The 17,901-nt window shown below is 32.1% G+C and overlaps 1 protein-coding gene across 1 annotated transcript; it reads left to right on the top strand.

Annotated features, from left to right (window-relative positions):
- The first annotated feature begins 11,094 nt into the window (after positions 1-11,094).
- Positions 11,095-12,838, top strand: LOC120135319 (B3 domain-containing transcription factor NGA1-like). Its single transcript, XM_039151602.1, has 2 exons — positions 11,095-11,277; positions 11,395-12,838. Exon 2 carries the CDS (start codon positions 11,434-11,436, stop codon positions 12,631-12,633), a length of 1,200 nt encoding a protein of 399 aa, XP_039007533.1. The 5' UTR covers positions 11,095-11,277; positions 11,395-11,433; the 3' UTR covers positions 12,634-12,838.
- Positions 12,839-17,901: the final 5,063 nt, after the last annotated feature.

The following is a 17,901-nucleotide window of genomic DNA, read 5'->3' as shown; positions in this document are numbered from 1 at the left end:
TGATCTTAGTATTGATTCAGTGATCTTAGAATTTTTGAATTGAGTCACGAAGCAGCTAAGTCCGGCTCTTGCTACGAATAAATCGAAAAATCGATATCCTCGACACTCGACATTTATTGTTACACAAAGTTGTTAGTAACATATGCTAGCCATGCTCAGCATGGCCTACTTTTTAACTAAAATTTTCTACTAAGAGTTGTTCTAATACCGATGCTGGTTAATTTCTTGGGTTGTTGAAGTTTAATTGTTGTTTCAGTTCTGAATAATTTGATACCGAACTGTAGATTAAAAAACGTTTACCGTTATATGTTCTAGGGCATGTCTATATCCTCAAACCCTACTTAATGAGCATCCTTCATTTGTTTCTGGGTCATTGGACTTTAAGTTCCTGATCTAAGCTCTGTTACGTGTAGGCTGGAGGTAACCTAAAAAATGTATATGTTCTTGGTTCAATATAATTCGGAAAGTAGATTGCTTAGATGCTAAGTGTTATTATAGTGGTGCTCAAGTCAATGTGGAAATAGATTGCTACCATGTAGTGATTGTTTTTAGTATATTATCACAGCATTTTTCCTTTTTATAGTTCTTTTTCTCCTCTTTTTAGGGCGAGTATTTTTTCTGAATAATTTGGCGATCCTGTCGATATTTTGCTTGCTTTATTATTATGCTGCATGGAAATCGATATTGGATCTTCAATTATGTTTCCCACCTGCAAATGTCCTAAATATTTATATGCCTAAGGTTATTGTGGTACTCTTCGCAACAGGCAAATACTGCTTTGAAGAAAGGGGCTTGCCTGCTGAAGTATGGAAGAAGTGGGAAGCCAAAATTTTGCCCTTTCCGCCTTTCAAATGTAAGTTTTTCTGATTTCCAGGTCACATGATTGAGCTTTTCTCTTTTAAATTATGTATATGTTATATTTTTTTCGTTGTCAATCAGTCTTTTGAAAATGTAACAATTTACGCTACGTTCAAGCCAAGAACAATATGTGTGAAGGAGTTTTTACTTCTAGCCATTTTAAGTGATGATTATGGAATGACTAATATATAGAGGAAATGAGGTTCAACGCTGTTGATATAAGACTATTAATAGTCCAACTTGAGAGTCCAAACCAATTATCGAGAACCTTTCGCTTCCTTTATTGTTTAGAACCATTTGATACTATTACACTGTGGTTCAGATACTTGTATTAAATCGAGAGAAATTAGGTTTAAAACTGTGGTATAAAGACCATTTGAATATCTAATTGCTGACTCAGGAAATACAAATTATATTTGTCTTCGAATATGTTCTATTGCCTCTATGCCTTCCAAACTTATTGCTCAAATAGTTTTGATGGGAGAACAATTCACTTGCCTCATAACTCGTTCACGTGTTATTGACTTGTTATGTATTAGTAATGTTTTCTTCATTGGATTTTTTTATAAAAATTGCGTAAGATAAGGAAACAAAACTTGTTCCTACTTGTGTTGCTGCTCTTGTCGAACCAAACTTTTGCCAAGTTGCCTGTGGACACAGTCTGACAGTTGCCCTTACAACATCAGGGCATGTCTACACCATGGGGAGTCCTGTTTATGGCCAGCTAGGAAACCCACAAGCCGATGGGAAGGTTTCTTCTCATGTCGAATGAAAGCTTTCCAAGAGTTTTGTCGAGGAGATTTCTTGTGGTGCTTATCATGTTGCTGCTTTGACTTCCAGAACTGAAGTTTATACGTGGGGTAAGGGAGCAAACAGTCGATTAGGTCATGGTAACACTGATGATAAGAACTCCCCAACGTTGGTAGAAGCTCTGAAAGACAAGCAAGTCAAAAGTATCGCTTGTGGTACGAACTTCACTGCAACACTCTGTCTCCACAAATGGTTTTCGGGTGTATATAATATAGCCAACATATATGATTACGTTTAGAATGTCATGGCTATTATATTTTGTAAGTCTGAACATTGTACAATCTTTTGATGGTTAATGTTATACTTCTTTTTGTTATGTAGTATATGAGTTGCAAGTAATGTGCTATTTTTTTAATATGTTAATTACTTTTGATAGTTTTTGTTATGTAGTAAAAACATTGTCTTTTATAGTTAAGAATTATCACTTTCATGTGTGTCGCAACTTATCGGTAGTGAATATTGGAAGTCTTTGATAGATGGTGCAGTGGAAGTTGGTTGCCTTGCTTGGGGTTCAGAGGTGGAATCCTAGTTTGGGGAATATTAGTGAATGAGGGTTTAAATAAGGGCAAGTCCATCCAAGACCCCAGTTCGACCACGCACTCCTCACCTCTCCATGCACTAAATTTCTTGGACCCTACTTAGTATCAGTTTTTACGTGTATATATATATTTAGAATCCATACACACATCCATGTAAAGATATTTCCCATGTTATCGTCTGTTGTTTTGCACATAGTCATCTTCTGTTTGTCCTTGTAACTAACAGTACATAGATGGAACTTGGAGGCTTTGAAATGATGTTATGCCTTATTACTCACTATTGTGGACTAGATTTTGTCCCAAATCAAAAAAAAATTATAAGGGAATTTATTTGATTTGTTTATTTGTATGGTGATATTGTTGATTATAAAGGAGTATTTCAAACTACCATAACTACTGAAATGCAAAACTTCAATTCATGCGCCAGGCTTTGGAGCTATTCTTCAGTATAATATTTTATGGAATTCTCTTCCCGAATGATTGTTACAAATAGAACAAATTCCAAACATTGATTTTCATTATATGTTTTATGCTTCAATGTTCAGCCGGTCTATTTGGTTTATATCATATGAGACATATTCAATAAAAATATTTGTAAGAATCCTTTATTGGGATGATTAAATCACATAAGATAAAGCTAGCTGTAATTAGAAAGCATAGTTAGCAGAGTGCGAACCAATTTTGAAGCAAGGGATAACTTGATTTTTCCACCAACTTTGAAGCAAGGGGCAACTTGATTTTTCCACCAACTTTGAGATTTGTAATGGATGGTGAAATGCCTCCTTATATGCTTGCAAAGGATTTGATTTTGCAGGAAAAATCATAATATAAATTCATGAGATAAATAATAATTATAAAGTATGCAAAATTAAGTATAAATATAAAAGATAAATAAATAAATTTGTACATAGAAGATATAATAAATATTATATCTTAGATAACAAAAATAATTTACAACTTTTTTATTATTATGAATATCTATGATAAATTATTATATATAGAAGAATGTAAACCTTGTCGATTGAAAAATACAAGAAACCTTCCAGTGAATGCATCACGTATGAACCAAAACTAATTTCCACAATGTAAACATTTAGTTAAATGTTGATGTAAAATTTTAATATATTTTTACATAAATTATGTAAAATTTAATATTAATTAAAATTAAAATAATACATGATATATTTAAATACTCAAGTAATATATTATCAACAGATATAATTTTTATATAAATAATTTTTATTTAAATATTTAGAATTTCACTTGTTAAAAAATATAGAACAATGACAACTTGGTAAAATATACATTCCAGTAATCTTTTATTCCTTCAACCAAACACTGTAATCTTAAATTCTTGCCAAACCAACCAAACACAATAATGTAACATTCTCAGTAATCTTATTCCCTGGTAATCTTTTATTCACATTGATAATCTTATATTCCGTGAACCAAACACACCCTAAAGGTAATAATGTGCGAAGAAGAGGTGGTGGCTAAACATATAATTAACTTTAAAAGGTATTTGTCTCTTGCACACTCTTGCTTTTTCTGCTAAGCTACGCATGTAGGTTTTCTCGCAACCTGCAGGTTGATTTTTCAGGCTCCTTTGCGTAAGGGTCCATCGTTTGAGACTCTTTGTACTTTCAAATACCGTTAAATATGTAATCTCTCAGGCTATATAACATGGCCCTAAATATGGGCTTTATATGTATACAATCTTATAGCTTACTTTTCTTTTCTTTTTCTCTTACCACGGTTCTAGTCTGGTTTGGGGCAGCATGACAGTTGTCTTGGTTTTAATTCTCTAGGGGATCCAAATTTTAGATGGATAATCATAAACATTCCATTAATACATAGGATAAACTATATCTAATATCGCGAATTATGATAAAATTGATAAATTATATATATTTGAATGATTAAAGTTATTGTTATATCACGTCGCATCACTATTTTATCTAATAATTAAAAATAAACTAACCTAACTGTAACAAATAATTTTAATTTAAAAATGAGATATTTATTATTAAACTATAATTAAACAATATTGAATGTAATTTATTCTAATACATGATGTAAGTCACTGATCTATTTGGAATATCAGTGTAACCGTGTAACTTAATAATTGATTTAGGGAGGATAAGATTATAAATATATGGAGATGGGAGAGAGAGAAAGGAAAGGGAACAAAGGGCCAGCAAAAGAATTATGAAAGAAGAAAGCAGCCAACTGGAGCATAGTGTATTAGTGTGAGAGAGAATGGTTGGGGAGTGGAGAGGGGAGGATTAAGAGAGTGGTGGTGGTGGTTGGGGGGTACCCCAAGCAGGAGAGTGGTCCTGACCCTCCGTCACTGTTTACTCCACCCTACACATTACATGTAAACTGTTGAGCCTGAATCCAAACAGTTGCAACTCTAAATACAATTTTAATTACCAGACAGTAATAAATCACTCCTACTACTACTGCTACTAACATATTAATTTATTGCCTGTAAAATAAACAATATTCGCAAAAACTAAACAAAAACTATATACAAACGGTGGAGTCCGAGGTCCCCAAACCCCAGTGTAGGGTTTTGGAAATAGGTTGTGTTTTTAGCTTTTATTAACACAGAGGCATGCTCTCATCAGTTGCTGATATATTAACTTGTGAGATTTCCTCGTAAATGCTCGATAAACGTTACTTACGACCTGTTTGCTTATATATATATGTATTATAAACAAACAAAAAATATAAATAAGGTTACTCTCATGATCTAAAAATAAATAAATGAGAGTTGTCCCAAATGGTCCAGAGTCCAGACTAGTGGGGCTACTGATTTGTTTGGGGGGACACTAATTGCATGCAATTCAAGTTCATTCCCCAAGTCAATATCTGGGGCTGCCTGCCGTGGTCGGCCGCTGATGCTTTGCTAGCTACCTAGCTGCTGCTGCCATCAAAACCTTATCAAATAAAACCCTCATCGAGTTAAAATTCTTCTCTCCTTTTTTTCTTCCTTCACTTTTGTCGGTACCGCTCTCTTAAATTGATATCTTACAAAACTCACTATCAACCTTCAACAGTATAACACAATATTATTGGGTGAAGGATATACGTATTGTGGATCTTTTCAGTTCAAAGGACAACCTTATCAATCTCTCTCCCCAAGTAATATTAATATATAGCTCTCTTAAATTGATATCTTACAAAACTCACTATCAACCTTCAACAGTATAACACAATATTATTGGGTGAAGGATATACGTATTGTGGATCTTTTCAGTTCAAAGGACAACCTTATCAATCTCTCTCCCCAAGTAAATATTAATATATAAGATAATCTTTTATTTCACATCGAATATTCCCAAAATTCAATTATCCCGTCATCATTCATATATAGTATAACTGTTATTATTATGTTGGGAATGTAAATGACACACGTCCTAACGTGTTGCAAATTGCAATAGTCTAGACTCTAGACTTAGACTAAAGATAGCCAAGTATGCCGTGTGTATAGCTACACTATATAGTAACTATAGCTATAGGCCCGCTTATACATTTATGATATCATTTTAGGGTTTACTATTCAAATAAGCTTATATAATAAATTTGAAACAATGAAATTAAATATATAATTTAAGTATGAGTCAAGTGACCTTAATGGTAAAGGAGTTGTTGTTTTCTTAAAATCTCAGGTTCGAATATCATAAATGTCAGAAGTATGATTGATCAATGCCAAATAGTTAAGAGTTACATTTGAACAGTTATCACGATGTACTTAACCAAATTAATATAAATATATATAATTTAAAATATTTTTTTTCTCAAATTAGGTATCAATATTGAATGAATCTATCATATATCTCTTTTAAATGCATCATGTTAAAGAAATTGAAAAAAAATATATATGAACAGGTTGATCAAATATTTTAAATACATAATTTAAAAATATAATAACATAATAAAATAAAGATTTTATATAAATACATAATTTCAATTGCTACAGTCTTTTTTTACTCTAATAAAATGAAAGAAAAATACATATAATATATGGTATGGATGTAATTGGATTTGGACCACATTACATTATTAATGAATAGGCACATCCACCAACTGATGACTAATTATGTTTTGCTGAAACCTAAATTTCAGAGTACGTTTAAACATTTTCATTTACATAAGTCTTTGTCTAACCAAACTTGTATTTTGCCATGTCCAATTTCCACGATTGTTTTTCCTTTTTAGAAAATGTACTCAATATTTTTATTTCTTTTAATAATATTGTCCTTTAAATTGTATATTTATCAGCCAATCTAAATATATTTAATATTTTATTTTAAGTAAAATAAAATAGGTTTTTTAATATTTAGTTTTTAAGGTGATTTTTTATGGAAATTTCTACAAAGGTATTTTATTTAACACTCAAAATTAGTATCCATGGGCTTACCAGAAATGAAGTCGCAAAAAACAACAAAATTTAATTTCTAAACACTGATTTGATTAAGCACAAATTCTACTCATAGAATAACATTGCTGAGCATCATTAACAATGAGTATCGTTGTCACTAATTTAATTTATAAAAATTTAAAATTCTAAAAAACTTAATGCATAATTATAAATGAGTTAAAAATTTAAAGATAAATTATTTAAAATAAATATTAATTACATTTTTTTCATAATATTTTTTAATCATTTCTAAAGGTAAATTATTATTTTTTTATTATTAAAAGAATTTATAGAAAATAATGTTATTAATAATTTATTTTAAATAATTTACTTCTAAATTTTTAATTAATTTATAATTATACGTTGAGTCTTTTAAAATTTTAATTTTTTAATAATACTCAACGATGTTCATCGTTATTGGTACTTAGCAGTACTCAACGGTACTCATCGAGCGTGACAAAAACATCTTTTGATTAGATTAGGAAGAGAATTAGATTGATGCAATCCCATGGGAGAATATATTATATTGTTTTTTATATTTTTCTAAAAAAATTGATATTTATAATACACATATTAATTTTCTCAATTACTTATTACTTGTCCTGTGTATCTACCAACATGCAATAATTATTAACTATTTCAAGCGTGTGTGTGTGTATTTATGTGTGTATTTACTACGATAAACGTGATCAAATTGTGCTAATTTAGTTTATTTTAATTTTTATTTTATTTTATAGGCTACATACATTTATGCGTTTCGGTTAATCCTATAAAAACCGGGATATTAATATATAATCATATTCAACAAATTTAATATTTAGCCTTTCATGATAATTAGCAAGTTGTAATATAATTCAGTCCAATAGATTTACAAATGATTTCAATATAACATCAAATTATCAAAATTTGATTTTGTAAAAAATTGTAAAGTCTTATTCGAAATAAAAAAATCAACGACTTAAATTGTTTTTAAAAGAAATATTATATTAAAAATAAATCTCAAATATTTTAACTCATTTACTTCAAATGTTTATAAAGAGTCAAAAATAGTTTAATTTGTAAAATACTGGAATATAGTTTGGAAATTAAGCTAAAAGTTTCAAAATCCTCAAGGAAAGTTTCAATACTTCTACCATAGAGAGTTTCTTTGAAATCCGTCAAAGAAGTAGAAGCAAAAAAAGAGGTTCAAGTTGATTTCAAATTCAGTAAAAAGGATTAAATATACAAAATGTGCCCAACCTATGCCCACTTTTCATGTTTAGTGCCTAATGTTTTTTTGTTTCAGTTTGGTTCCTAAAGTTTCATTCTGTTACTCAAAATGAGTCCAACAGTGACGGGATGTCAAGTTTTACGGTTAACCCATTAAAAATGTCAGTTGGCAATCCCTGAACTTTTAGGGCGTTACATTTTGGTCACCTCAAAAATTAAATATAAGGCAATCCCATCTTACCTCGATGGCAGACAGAGGAAACGATGACGGGAGGGAATGATACTAGCTGGGTTTTGGTTAGAAAAAAGAGGGGAACCAGGTGGCGGTGGCGGTGAGGCGAACGGAGCTCGGGATCGGTGCGAAAATTGTGATAACAGCAATGATGGTTTAGTGTTTTCAAACAAAGCATTAAGTCGTTCTTCGTGGCTAACGATGACGATTCACGGTGCAAGGGTGATCAGGTTTTGGTCGCGGTTGGACGACGATCACGTTGGTGGTGACGGTGTGACCTATGGATGCCTACGGTGGTCGGAATTGTGAAGAATATCATCGATGAGTTTTTAGGTTTTCGACAAAGTTTTAAAGGGCCACCCACAATGATCGGAAGCGGTTTACGGTGAATAACCAGAGGGGTTTTGGCTGGGCGATGGTGGGGAACATTTTGGTGGTTGCGATGCATGCCACCGTCGGGAAATGATAGCAGAAGGAGAAGAAGAAGAAGAATGAGGAGCTAACGGGGTGACCAAAATGCAATGCCTTAAAATTTTGGGGATTCTTTATATATTTTACCTTAAAAATATGCTAGTTGGCATTTTTAATGTGTTAACGACCAAATTTAACGGCTTGTCATAGCTGGACCCATTTTGAGTAACGAAATGAAACGTTAGGTACTAAACTGGAAAAACGGACATAGGTTGAGCACCTTTTGTATATTTAATCCCACTAAAAATGAGAGTGACTCAATTGAAGAGGAATATGAATAAATGATAATGCTTATTAAGAGATTTTGAAGGTTATAAGGTTTAAAAAAGGGAAAAGAATTCCAATAAAAAAGGACTTCAAGAATGAATTAAAGATGATATGACTACAAAAGTTCGAGACACATTAAATTTGAGTGTCTACAATTGAAGAAGAACGAATTTAGTAAGAAACACTAGATATATGTAACTATATGGAGTGATGAAGACTTATTTGATGAGAAAGAACAAGAAATAGTCAATTTATGTCTCATGACTATTCAAGAAGAATCAAAGGTAACATCAATTTTATCTAGTTTAATTTATTATACATTTGGTTAATTACAAAAAGCTTGTGCTAAAAATTTGAAGTTATGATTTCAAAACACAAAAGGAATATCTTTAAAAATTAAAATAAAATAAAAATTAACTTGAAAATAAGATTGATAAAATAGAAATAACAGTAAATGAGTTTGAAAAGAAAAAACTAATAGTGACATAATTCATTTTCAAAGGTTTAAGAGGATCATAGAAAAAAAGTTGATGATCTTAAGACTTCGTTTTAACTATATTGAGGCAAATAATTAAAAAAAGAAAGAAAGAAAGGAGAAAGTTAAAAATATGTTAAAAATAGCTTTTAATTAAAACAAATATATTGTTCTTCAAAGTAGTAGAAAAATTGTTAGAAACACGCTCTAGTGTGTGTATATATATATCTTTAAAATTCTCATAATTACCAAGGATAATGATGTCTTAACAAAATCGATGTCTTAGAGACAAGATTATTGAGAACTAATACTTATAAATGTAAAGGTATCAAAAACTAAAACTTAAATCTATGTTTGTAGAAAAATGAACATTGCTATAAGACAAAAAATACATGTATTTTTAATAGTGGATGCTCAAGACATATAATGATTATAAGAGACGTTTCAAAAGTCATATTAAATGAATCAATTCAATTGATAATAATTCTTTCATTCTTGTTAAGATTTATTTTATGCCAACGATCTAAAATATAATCTTTTAAGTATAAGTCAATTATGTGATGAAGAATATATCATCACTTTTGAGTCTAACAATTATAAAATTATTAACATTGCGTCAAAGATGATTGTACTTGATACTCATAAAACAATCAATATTTATACGATATATCTAGATGATAAATATTTTTAATGTATGTTCAGTCGATAAAGATGAACTTGGTTTATGATTATGACATCGGAAACTTAGACATGTAATATAAGTAGGAGAATATTTTGATAACTCAATTAGAGCATTTTAAAATTTGAAACCAATTTAGGATTTAAGCTATAATTTGAGTACAACTAATACAATTAACTTTATTTATATATAAATATATAGTTGAAATAAATTAATAAGAAATTTATTTAACGCATATAAATATAGCAGTAGGAATAATGAATGAAGAAAAGTTAAAAGCGAGTTAGCCATAAATATATAGTTGAAATAAATTAATAAGAAATTTATTTAACGCATATAAATATAGCAGTAGGAATAATGAATGAAGAAAAGTTAAAAGCGAGTTAGCCATAAATGATAGAGTACTAGTGATAAGAAAACGACAAAGACGTCGGAGGAATGGGAGGGGTTGAAGTTGAAAGCTCGAAAAAGGGTTGATGAACTTCAACTGCAGTGATGGTGAGTTTGGTTAGTTGTATGATATTAGAGGAATCTTTTTTCCTCTGTTGTTGTTGGATCGGATGAGAGCAAAATCGGCTCAACTTTATTCATCCATTTTTCGGAGGACCAGCTGCAAATCCACAATCAATGACAGCAGACTCAAAACTCCATTTGAAACCTAACTATTAACATGCTCACTCATGGTAATAGGTAAGCAAACATCAGTAGGGGTAATAATAATAATAATAAAAGATAATGGGAAATGCTTGTGGGCACATTTTTTTTGGCGTTGATTGAGATTTGAGAGTTAAAGACTAAACTGGCCATAGTGTCTTAGTGGAGAAGATAATAGAGATGATAAAGAGATAAACCCAAAAAATGATGAAAGGACAAGCTCACATGAGTCGAACCAGATCATTCATGGGCCCCTACGTTGGAGTATTTACCTTTCCACTCTTCATCTTTCTCTCTCTTTAAGAACCCAGAACAAAAAAAAAACGTTTTTAATTTTGGCAGAGGAAGAAGATGCTTTGATGGAGGCAGAAAAAACTGAGTTTAAACCCAAATTTCATCCTTCGCTTGTGTCTTTGCTTTCCCTTAAAGATAAGTGCTAAGTCAACCACGAGAAACAACCATATCATCTTGATTCTTCTTCCATGGCCTTATTTTGACTTGTTTAGGGTTTTCTCTATTCATCGTTTATTTTTGTTTTTTCGTGGTCAAAGAAGAAAGCAAGGACCGGCCCCGGTCATTTTTTGCAGTGAGACCGTCGGCCATCGAAGATCTAAGAGAAACAATACCATATACTTCCAAAGAACCATTATTTTGCAGGTCAGGTCTTGTTTCAGTTTCAGTTGTAGAATCTAGACCCAATTTTTCTTTTCCTTTACCTTTCATTTTCCAACAATCTAATGGATGGATTTTCATTTCAATCGTATTTCATCTCAGTGTGATAAACAAGGTAAAATTTGGCGGTGGGTCATCAGAATGAACTTTATGAAAGAAGATAAAGGGTATTGTAATGAGGAACATGAGCAAAACGATGGTGAAGTGATGAGAGAAACTCCGAGCAACTTCCTGTTTTCTTCTTCCTCTTCTTCTGCAGTTTCCAAGTACAAAGATTCTGTTCCTCGGCAATCCCGAAACTTGTGGTCGGGAACCTTGGATTCCGGAGAAAATTACAAAGCCCAAGAGCCTGCTATCAATTTCGAAGAGAAGCTAGGGTTGATGGACTTGTCACTTGGCAACTATAATGAATGTCAATCAGATGTTGGAAGCTGTATAGGCGGAAATAGTAGTAGGTCTACCGAGAAAGAACACATGTTCGACAAAGTCGTCACACCGAGCGATGTAGGCAAACTCAACCGCCTCGTTATACCGAAGCAGCATGCCGAGAAGTACTTCCCTCTCGACGGTTCATCAAACGAGAAAGGGCTGATATTGAATTTCGAGGATCCAAACGGCAAGTCGTGGCGGTTCCGGTACTTGTATTGGAATAGTAGCCAGAGTTATGTGATGACCAAAGGGTGGAGCCGTTTCGTCAAGGAAAAAAAGCTCAGTGCGGGCGATATCGTGTCATTCCAACGGGGTGTCGGGGAGGCGGGAAAAGGCCAGTTATACATTGAATGGAGCCGCAGGCCTAATGCACCCGATCCAGCAACACTCGCACACATACAGCTCCAACGTCGGTTCAACTTTCCGCAGTCAATGCGGTGGGGTAGTCTCTACTCGATGCCGCAAACCATGAGCGTTTCTCGAAGCTACGAGCCTTTGCATCGGTTGAACTACAGCATATATCCTTATAGCCATTGCCATCATCATCATCAACAACAACAACAGCTACAGCGTCAGGCAATTACATACCGCAATGTGGGGCAGTATTATCCGAGGTCATCATCCGGGTCACATCACCAAATTGGAACAGCAGTTCAAGGAGGGCCAATGGTGATTGATTCAGTGCCAGTTGTTCAGGGTACTAAAACTGTAGCTAAAAAGCTAAGGTTGTTTGGTGTGAACATGGAGTGTCCTAGTACTGCTCAAGATGAATCTTCCTCGAGTTTTCCTCACGGCACAATAGATTCAGATGAATCTCCTCATTTATCTTCGTCCAACAATAATAACATTTCTCCACTGTCTGAATATTCAAAGAAAGGGAAAGCTTCCTTGTACACTGATTTGGATCTCTGATCATGAAGAGAAAAATACAGTGAAGGGTTACATTTTCTCTTCTTTTTGTTTTCAACATGCACTGGATTTAAGAAAGAGGGCTGAATGATATTGAAGATAAGTTCTTAGCAATCCTTGTTTTAAAGAAAACACCATTTCTTCTACATATTGCTTTAGTACATTAGTTTGTTCAGGCTTGGGATCTATGCAGAGCTTAAAGCTAAAAGAAGTTGCAACACAATCAATAATTGTGTATAATACATATACAATTACATCACCATATTCCCAACTTATTTATTTGTAAATCAATTTTTCCCAGTTTGTTTGGTGTGTCTGTATATATATATATATATATATATATATATATATATATCTGTGTGTGTGTGTGTGTAATATTATATATTTTCCTCCTCTCTAGTTATCTTAGCACATTCTTTTCCCCCTCCATCTTTCTGACTGACAGCATTTACTTGTCGTCTGGTGCATGGATAGCTGGTGTGTATGTATGTATGTATAGTCTAAAAAAAGGCCTTTCACTCCTCCTTTTTCTCCCTCTATCGTGTCTCTGTGTTAATTTAGTAAGTTAACCATTATATATATATGTATATTCTTGGCTTGTTGCTGCTGAACAACAAAGCTGCAGGCTAGCAGGAAATGCACGGAAAAGTTAAAGCACAATAAAGAGGTATTGTCAGTACTCAGCGTTGTTATTGTTGCAACTTGTTATTATTTTCAGTTAGATTTTCCCTCGCTACGTGATAATTGGAGTCTTCTTCTTTACAATCCGAACCTACCGGTAAGTCTTCTACTAAGAACTCAGGTAATTTTATCTACAATCATTTTGAAGTTTATGTTGCATCAAATATTGATAATAAATATGATTAAGTTTCAAATAAAGAACCTTTGATACATAAAATATAAAGCTTCCGAAATGAATTGAAATGACTACACCAGCAGTATTTTAGTTAGTAGCACTTCAACAAGATCTTTATTTCTTGGTATAAACATATATGCATGCTGAATTGGTATCTATAGATACATGTTTGTCGTACAAATTCTCGATCAATTATTTTCACTACTGTTTACTGAACGATACGGCTCTTCCAAAACTGTAGTGATGCAGTGAATTCACCCTTGGACCCTTTTCTCTTACCTGGTTGATATTGAATTGCATTAATTTGAAGAATATATATACATATAATATAACAGTCTGATATATCACATCTCTATCTTGGTGAGTAGTTTGACGACTGATTTTCCGAGTGTGTTTCATGCCATTTGATTGACCAATCTTGTACTTGTTCCGATTTTTGTTGATATTCTCGAATCATGCATTTTCAGCAATGCACAATTCGTTGTTGCACAGAATTCTATATTTCTGGGATTGGACATCTGTATGCATGTCTCACCTAAAAATGCAACGTTCTAAAAATCTATAGTACATGAGACAGTGTTGCACTTGCGCTTTAAAATCTTATATATTTTAGATATAATTTTATATTTTTTTATTGATAACGTATTTTCGTTCCCTAAAATTTTAAAAGGTTATTGTCCCCTAAAATATTAAAAGTTTGCTCCCCTAATTAATATAAAATCGTCCATCCCTACTTACATTGTATTAAGCAAAGAGATATAAGTTGATAATTATTCTTTGGCCGGGACTCCTTTGTGTAAGAATTTTCATTTCTCAACACCGGCGGATGCAAATGGAGTTTAAGGTGTATCATGAAATACAAATTTTTTTTATGTTAATTTGTTTATTTTATTAATGGTCCTCACCATAAAATTTTATTTTTTTATCTCATATAAATTTTATTTATTATTAATATATATCTTCCACCCTCAAAATTTTTTTTTAATCCGTCACTCTATTTGTCAAACTATGCTTGCGAGGAGGTGTTGTTCATTTTACTTCAAGAGCTTTCCTCTTAATAGAAGACAGATTACTTTAGGACTGATGCATAGATAGATGAACATAAAAAAAAAGTTTTACGAAGAGTATATCATTGTTTCATGCTTTAATCTTGTGTTTAGGAGCATGACATTAGGATAAATAATTTGAACTCGATTTTAGGAGCCATTCAGTAGAAATATTCTAGGGCAAGAGAAAGATGAGACAGAGGTAAAAGGAATCCAAAAAGTAAAGATAATGGGAATCATGCATACTTTCCATTATTTTGTCTGGGCAGCAGAGTTTATTATATTATGTTGCATTGGTTAAAAGCATATATTCATAAGATCTATTAATTGATATATTCATAAGATCTATTAATTGATCGAGTGATCAAATATATTTATATTATTTTATTTTATTTAAATTTAAATCCTGTCATTTATTTTAAAAAATATATATTTAACTTGAAATCACGAGAGTCTATATCTCGCATGATTCTCGATAAGCTGAAAAGGCCAAGCCATTCAACATACGTGTTTGCTACTAGTAGTTCTGAGACAATACGATGATATTTTCCCCCTGAAAATGTTCTTTTGCCATTGAGATTTTTGAAGTACCTAGTATTTTTTTAGAGTTCTCTTAAGCTCTTGGAATACCATATACTCGGATAATAAATAATCCTTTGACATGACCTTTAATAGATTCACGGGACTTAGAACTTAAATCTATTATCTCACAATCGTATTCATTAATCCTGAAAATATATATATAACTATCATGATCTTAAGCTTGACATCGATACAAAGAGTTGTTATAAAATCCCTTGATTGAGATTGAAAGAAGAATTTAACTTATTCTTCTTTCTCTTTCCTTACATGAAGATAGAGAACATCATTTATGATCTTTAATCTGCCATCAGCAAAGATAAATCTCCTACCATCGTCATAAACAAATGTTTCCATCAATATAAATAAAAGAAATATATGTCATGGATAAGAATCAGGGAAGCTAAAATAATATTTTTGTTTCAGTTGAAGTTTTTATTTTTCTCTTATATTTCGGTTAAGGTGAGTTTAAAGGGAGTTTTCGACTGGAAATTTGGTAAAAAGTTGGAAGAAAATGATAATGGTTTAAAAAATTACAATTAAACTATATTAATGCTTCAAAATTTGGAGTCAAATTTATTATTATATCAACTTTAATATGTCACGTTTCTTAATAAATTTTTAACGTGAAATAATTTTATATATATATTTACAATCAATACTCAGAAATACAATCTTTCAGTCAATAAATTATTGTCTATCTTACTCAAAAATTTTGTAAAATTCATTTTGATATCCAAAAACTTCTATATAAAAATTAAAATAAAAGGCAATGTTACGTTGAATTATAATAATAATAGGCCAAGATGGGTGAAATTATTGTTAAAGAAGGATTCATTAATTTCAATCACAAGATTCCTGACTACAGCTATAAAGGGGGATATATACATAGGGTAGGTCTTATAGAGGCATAATGGATGATGATAAAGAAGCCACATGTGCGAGAGTGGATTGAAAGATGAAGAGAAAATGTCACAACGGTTCTCGAGTTTAAAGTTTGCTTCCAGTTCGATCCCCAATTCATAATTTGCATCGAATGTTCATTTTTTGTTAAGTTTTTACCCTTCAATCTTCTACCCTTTTTGGGCACCTATTTGTTGAAAGCTTGTAATTTTGAGGCAGTTGCAGTTGCAGGAGGCGTGAACTGTGCAAACTCTCTTTTGGGCGTTGGGTTCACAGGAATAGATGGTAGGCTGAACAACATCGTATGGACCACGTTCTTGATGCGCAGTTAATGGCCTCGTATCTAAGTTTAGTTAACGTGGTGAGAAAAAAGATTGATTCGTTTAGAGTATTAAGGAAATTATTTTACGAAATAAGATGTTTGTTATAATGTTATAGGAATACGTATAAATTATTTAACGACTTTTAAAAGACGTTTAGAACGTAGAGTATAAGTTTTTTATAGATTGCATACAATAGAAACATCAAGTCTGGCAAAATAATAAAACTGGAGACATTGTATCTTCCAAAAATCTTTTCAAAAATACCATATAATTTGCACGTTTCCCTATTAATAGATAAATTTATAGAATTTTAAGAAAATAATAAATTATTTATAAAAATATAAAAGATATTTAAATTATATAAATTTAAAACTTTTAAGGATGATTGTCTAGTTAATCTTTCTATTTATTTCTGAAAGATATACAAAACGACTATATATATTCGATTTCTTCAATGGGTTCATTGAAAGACAAAAAAGGAAATTTATGTGACAAAGAAAGTTTATCGTTTTGCAGAACTTGACTTTTAATGGTGGAGCTGAGCATTTGAAAACCTATTGCCAATGTCATATCCATAGGTGATAATGTAGAGACCTGTGCATTTATGGAAAGTTGTCTGTTCTGGAGGGGTGCAAAGAGCTCGAAGGATTTAGTAGAATTTGTATGCTTCTTGTTATAAATTACATGCAAAAATACAAAAGAAGTCTATGTACTTTTGAAAAAAAATTAATGTGACAATCGTATTATTTTTTCTTTTAATGTAACCCTCTAACTCATAAAATAAATTTAATGTGGCCCTCGTTTATTTTCTGAAAAGAGTCACATTGAGTTTGTTTTATGAATTTGAGGGTCACATTAAGAGAAAAACAAATTTCTCTTAATGTGACTCTCCAACTTATGCTCCATCAAATCACTATTAAAGGACCACGGCGATCTCTTATGAACATACTGATGGGCTTCATCAGAGGAGATAAAGAAATGAAAATGACAGTCACCCAAGAAAATAATATCAATGACACGATGAACACCTCATATTGTCCGGAAAATCCTCATTTGACACATTTATTCTATGTTGATGATTGTCTTCTTTTCCTTCGTTGTTTAGCGAATGAGTTTTTTCGAGTACGAGAAGTGTTGGATCTTTATGAAAGTGCTTCTGGTCAAAAGGTTATTTTGGTCCTTATACTCATGATAGCATATGTCGAGATTTGAGCTCTTTACTTGGGGTGAATATCATTTCGGATCCTGGGATGTATTTGGGTATGCCTTTGATGATTTGTCAGAGCCATTCTGACGCATTTGGTTTCATCCGTAACAAAGTGACATCTTGTGTCTGTGGCTGGACCAAACATACTTTGTCGTATGGGGGTTGCACTGTGTATATAAAAAGTCGTGGGGAAGCACCCCCGCGTTTCTTATGGGGTGTTTCTTACTTCCTAAAGGGATTTTGCATGATATTACATTGATGCTCTGCTCCTATTGGTGGTCGGGAGATCCATTTGATCATGGGTGGCCTCTCGTTGTCTGGGAAACCATTTGTCAACCGAAACGTGCAGGGGGTCTT

The sequence above is a fragment of the Hibiscus syriacus genome, unplaced genomic scaffold (genome assembly GCF_006381635.1).
Source record: "Hibiscus syriacus cultivar Baekdansim isolate YM2019G1 unplaced genomic scaffold, ASM638163v2 tig00110607_pilon, whole genome shotgun sequence".
In the NCBI taxonomy this organism is placed as follows: domain Eukaryota; kingdom Viridiplantae; phylum Streptophyta; class Magnoliopsida; order Malvales; family Malvaceae; genus Hibiscus; species Hibiscus syriacus.
This window is presented reverse-complemented; position numbering and strand designations above follow the sequence as displayed.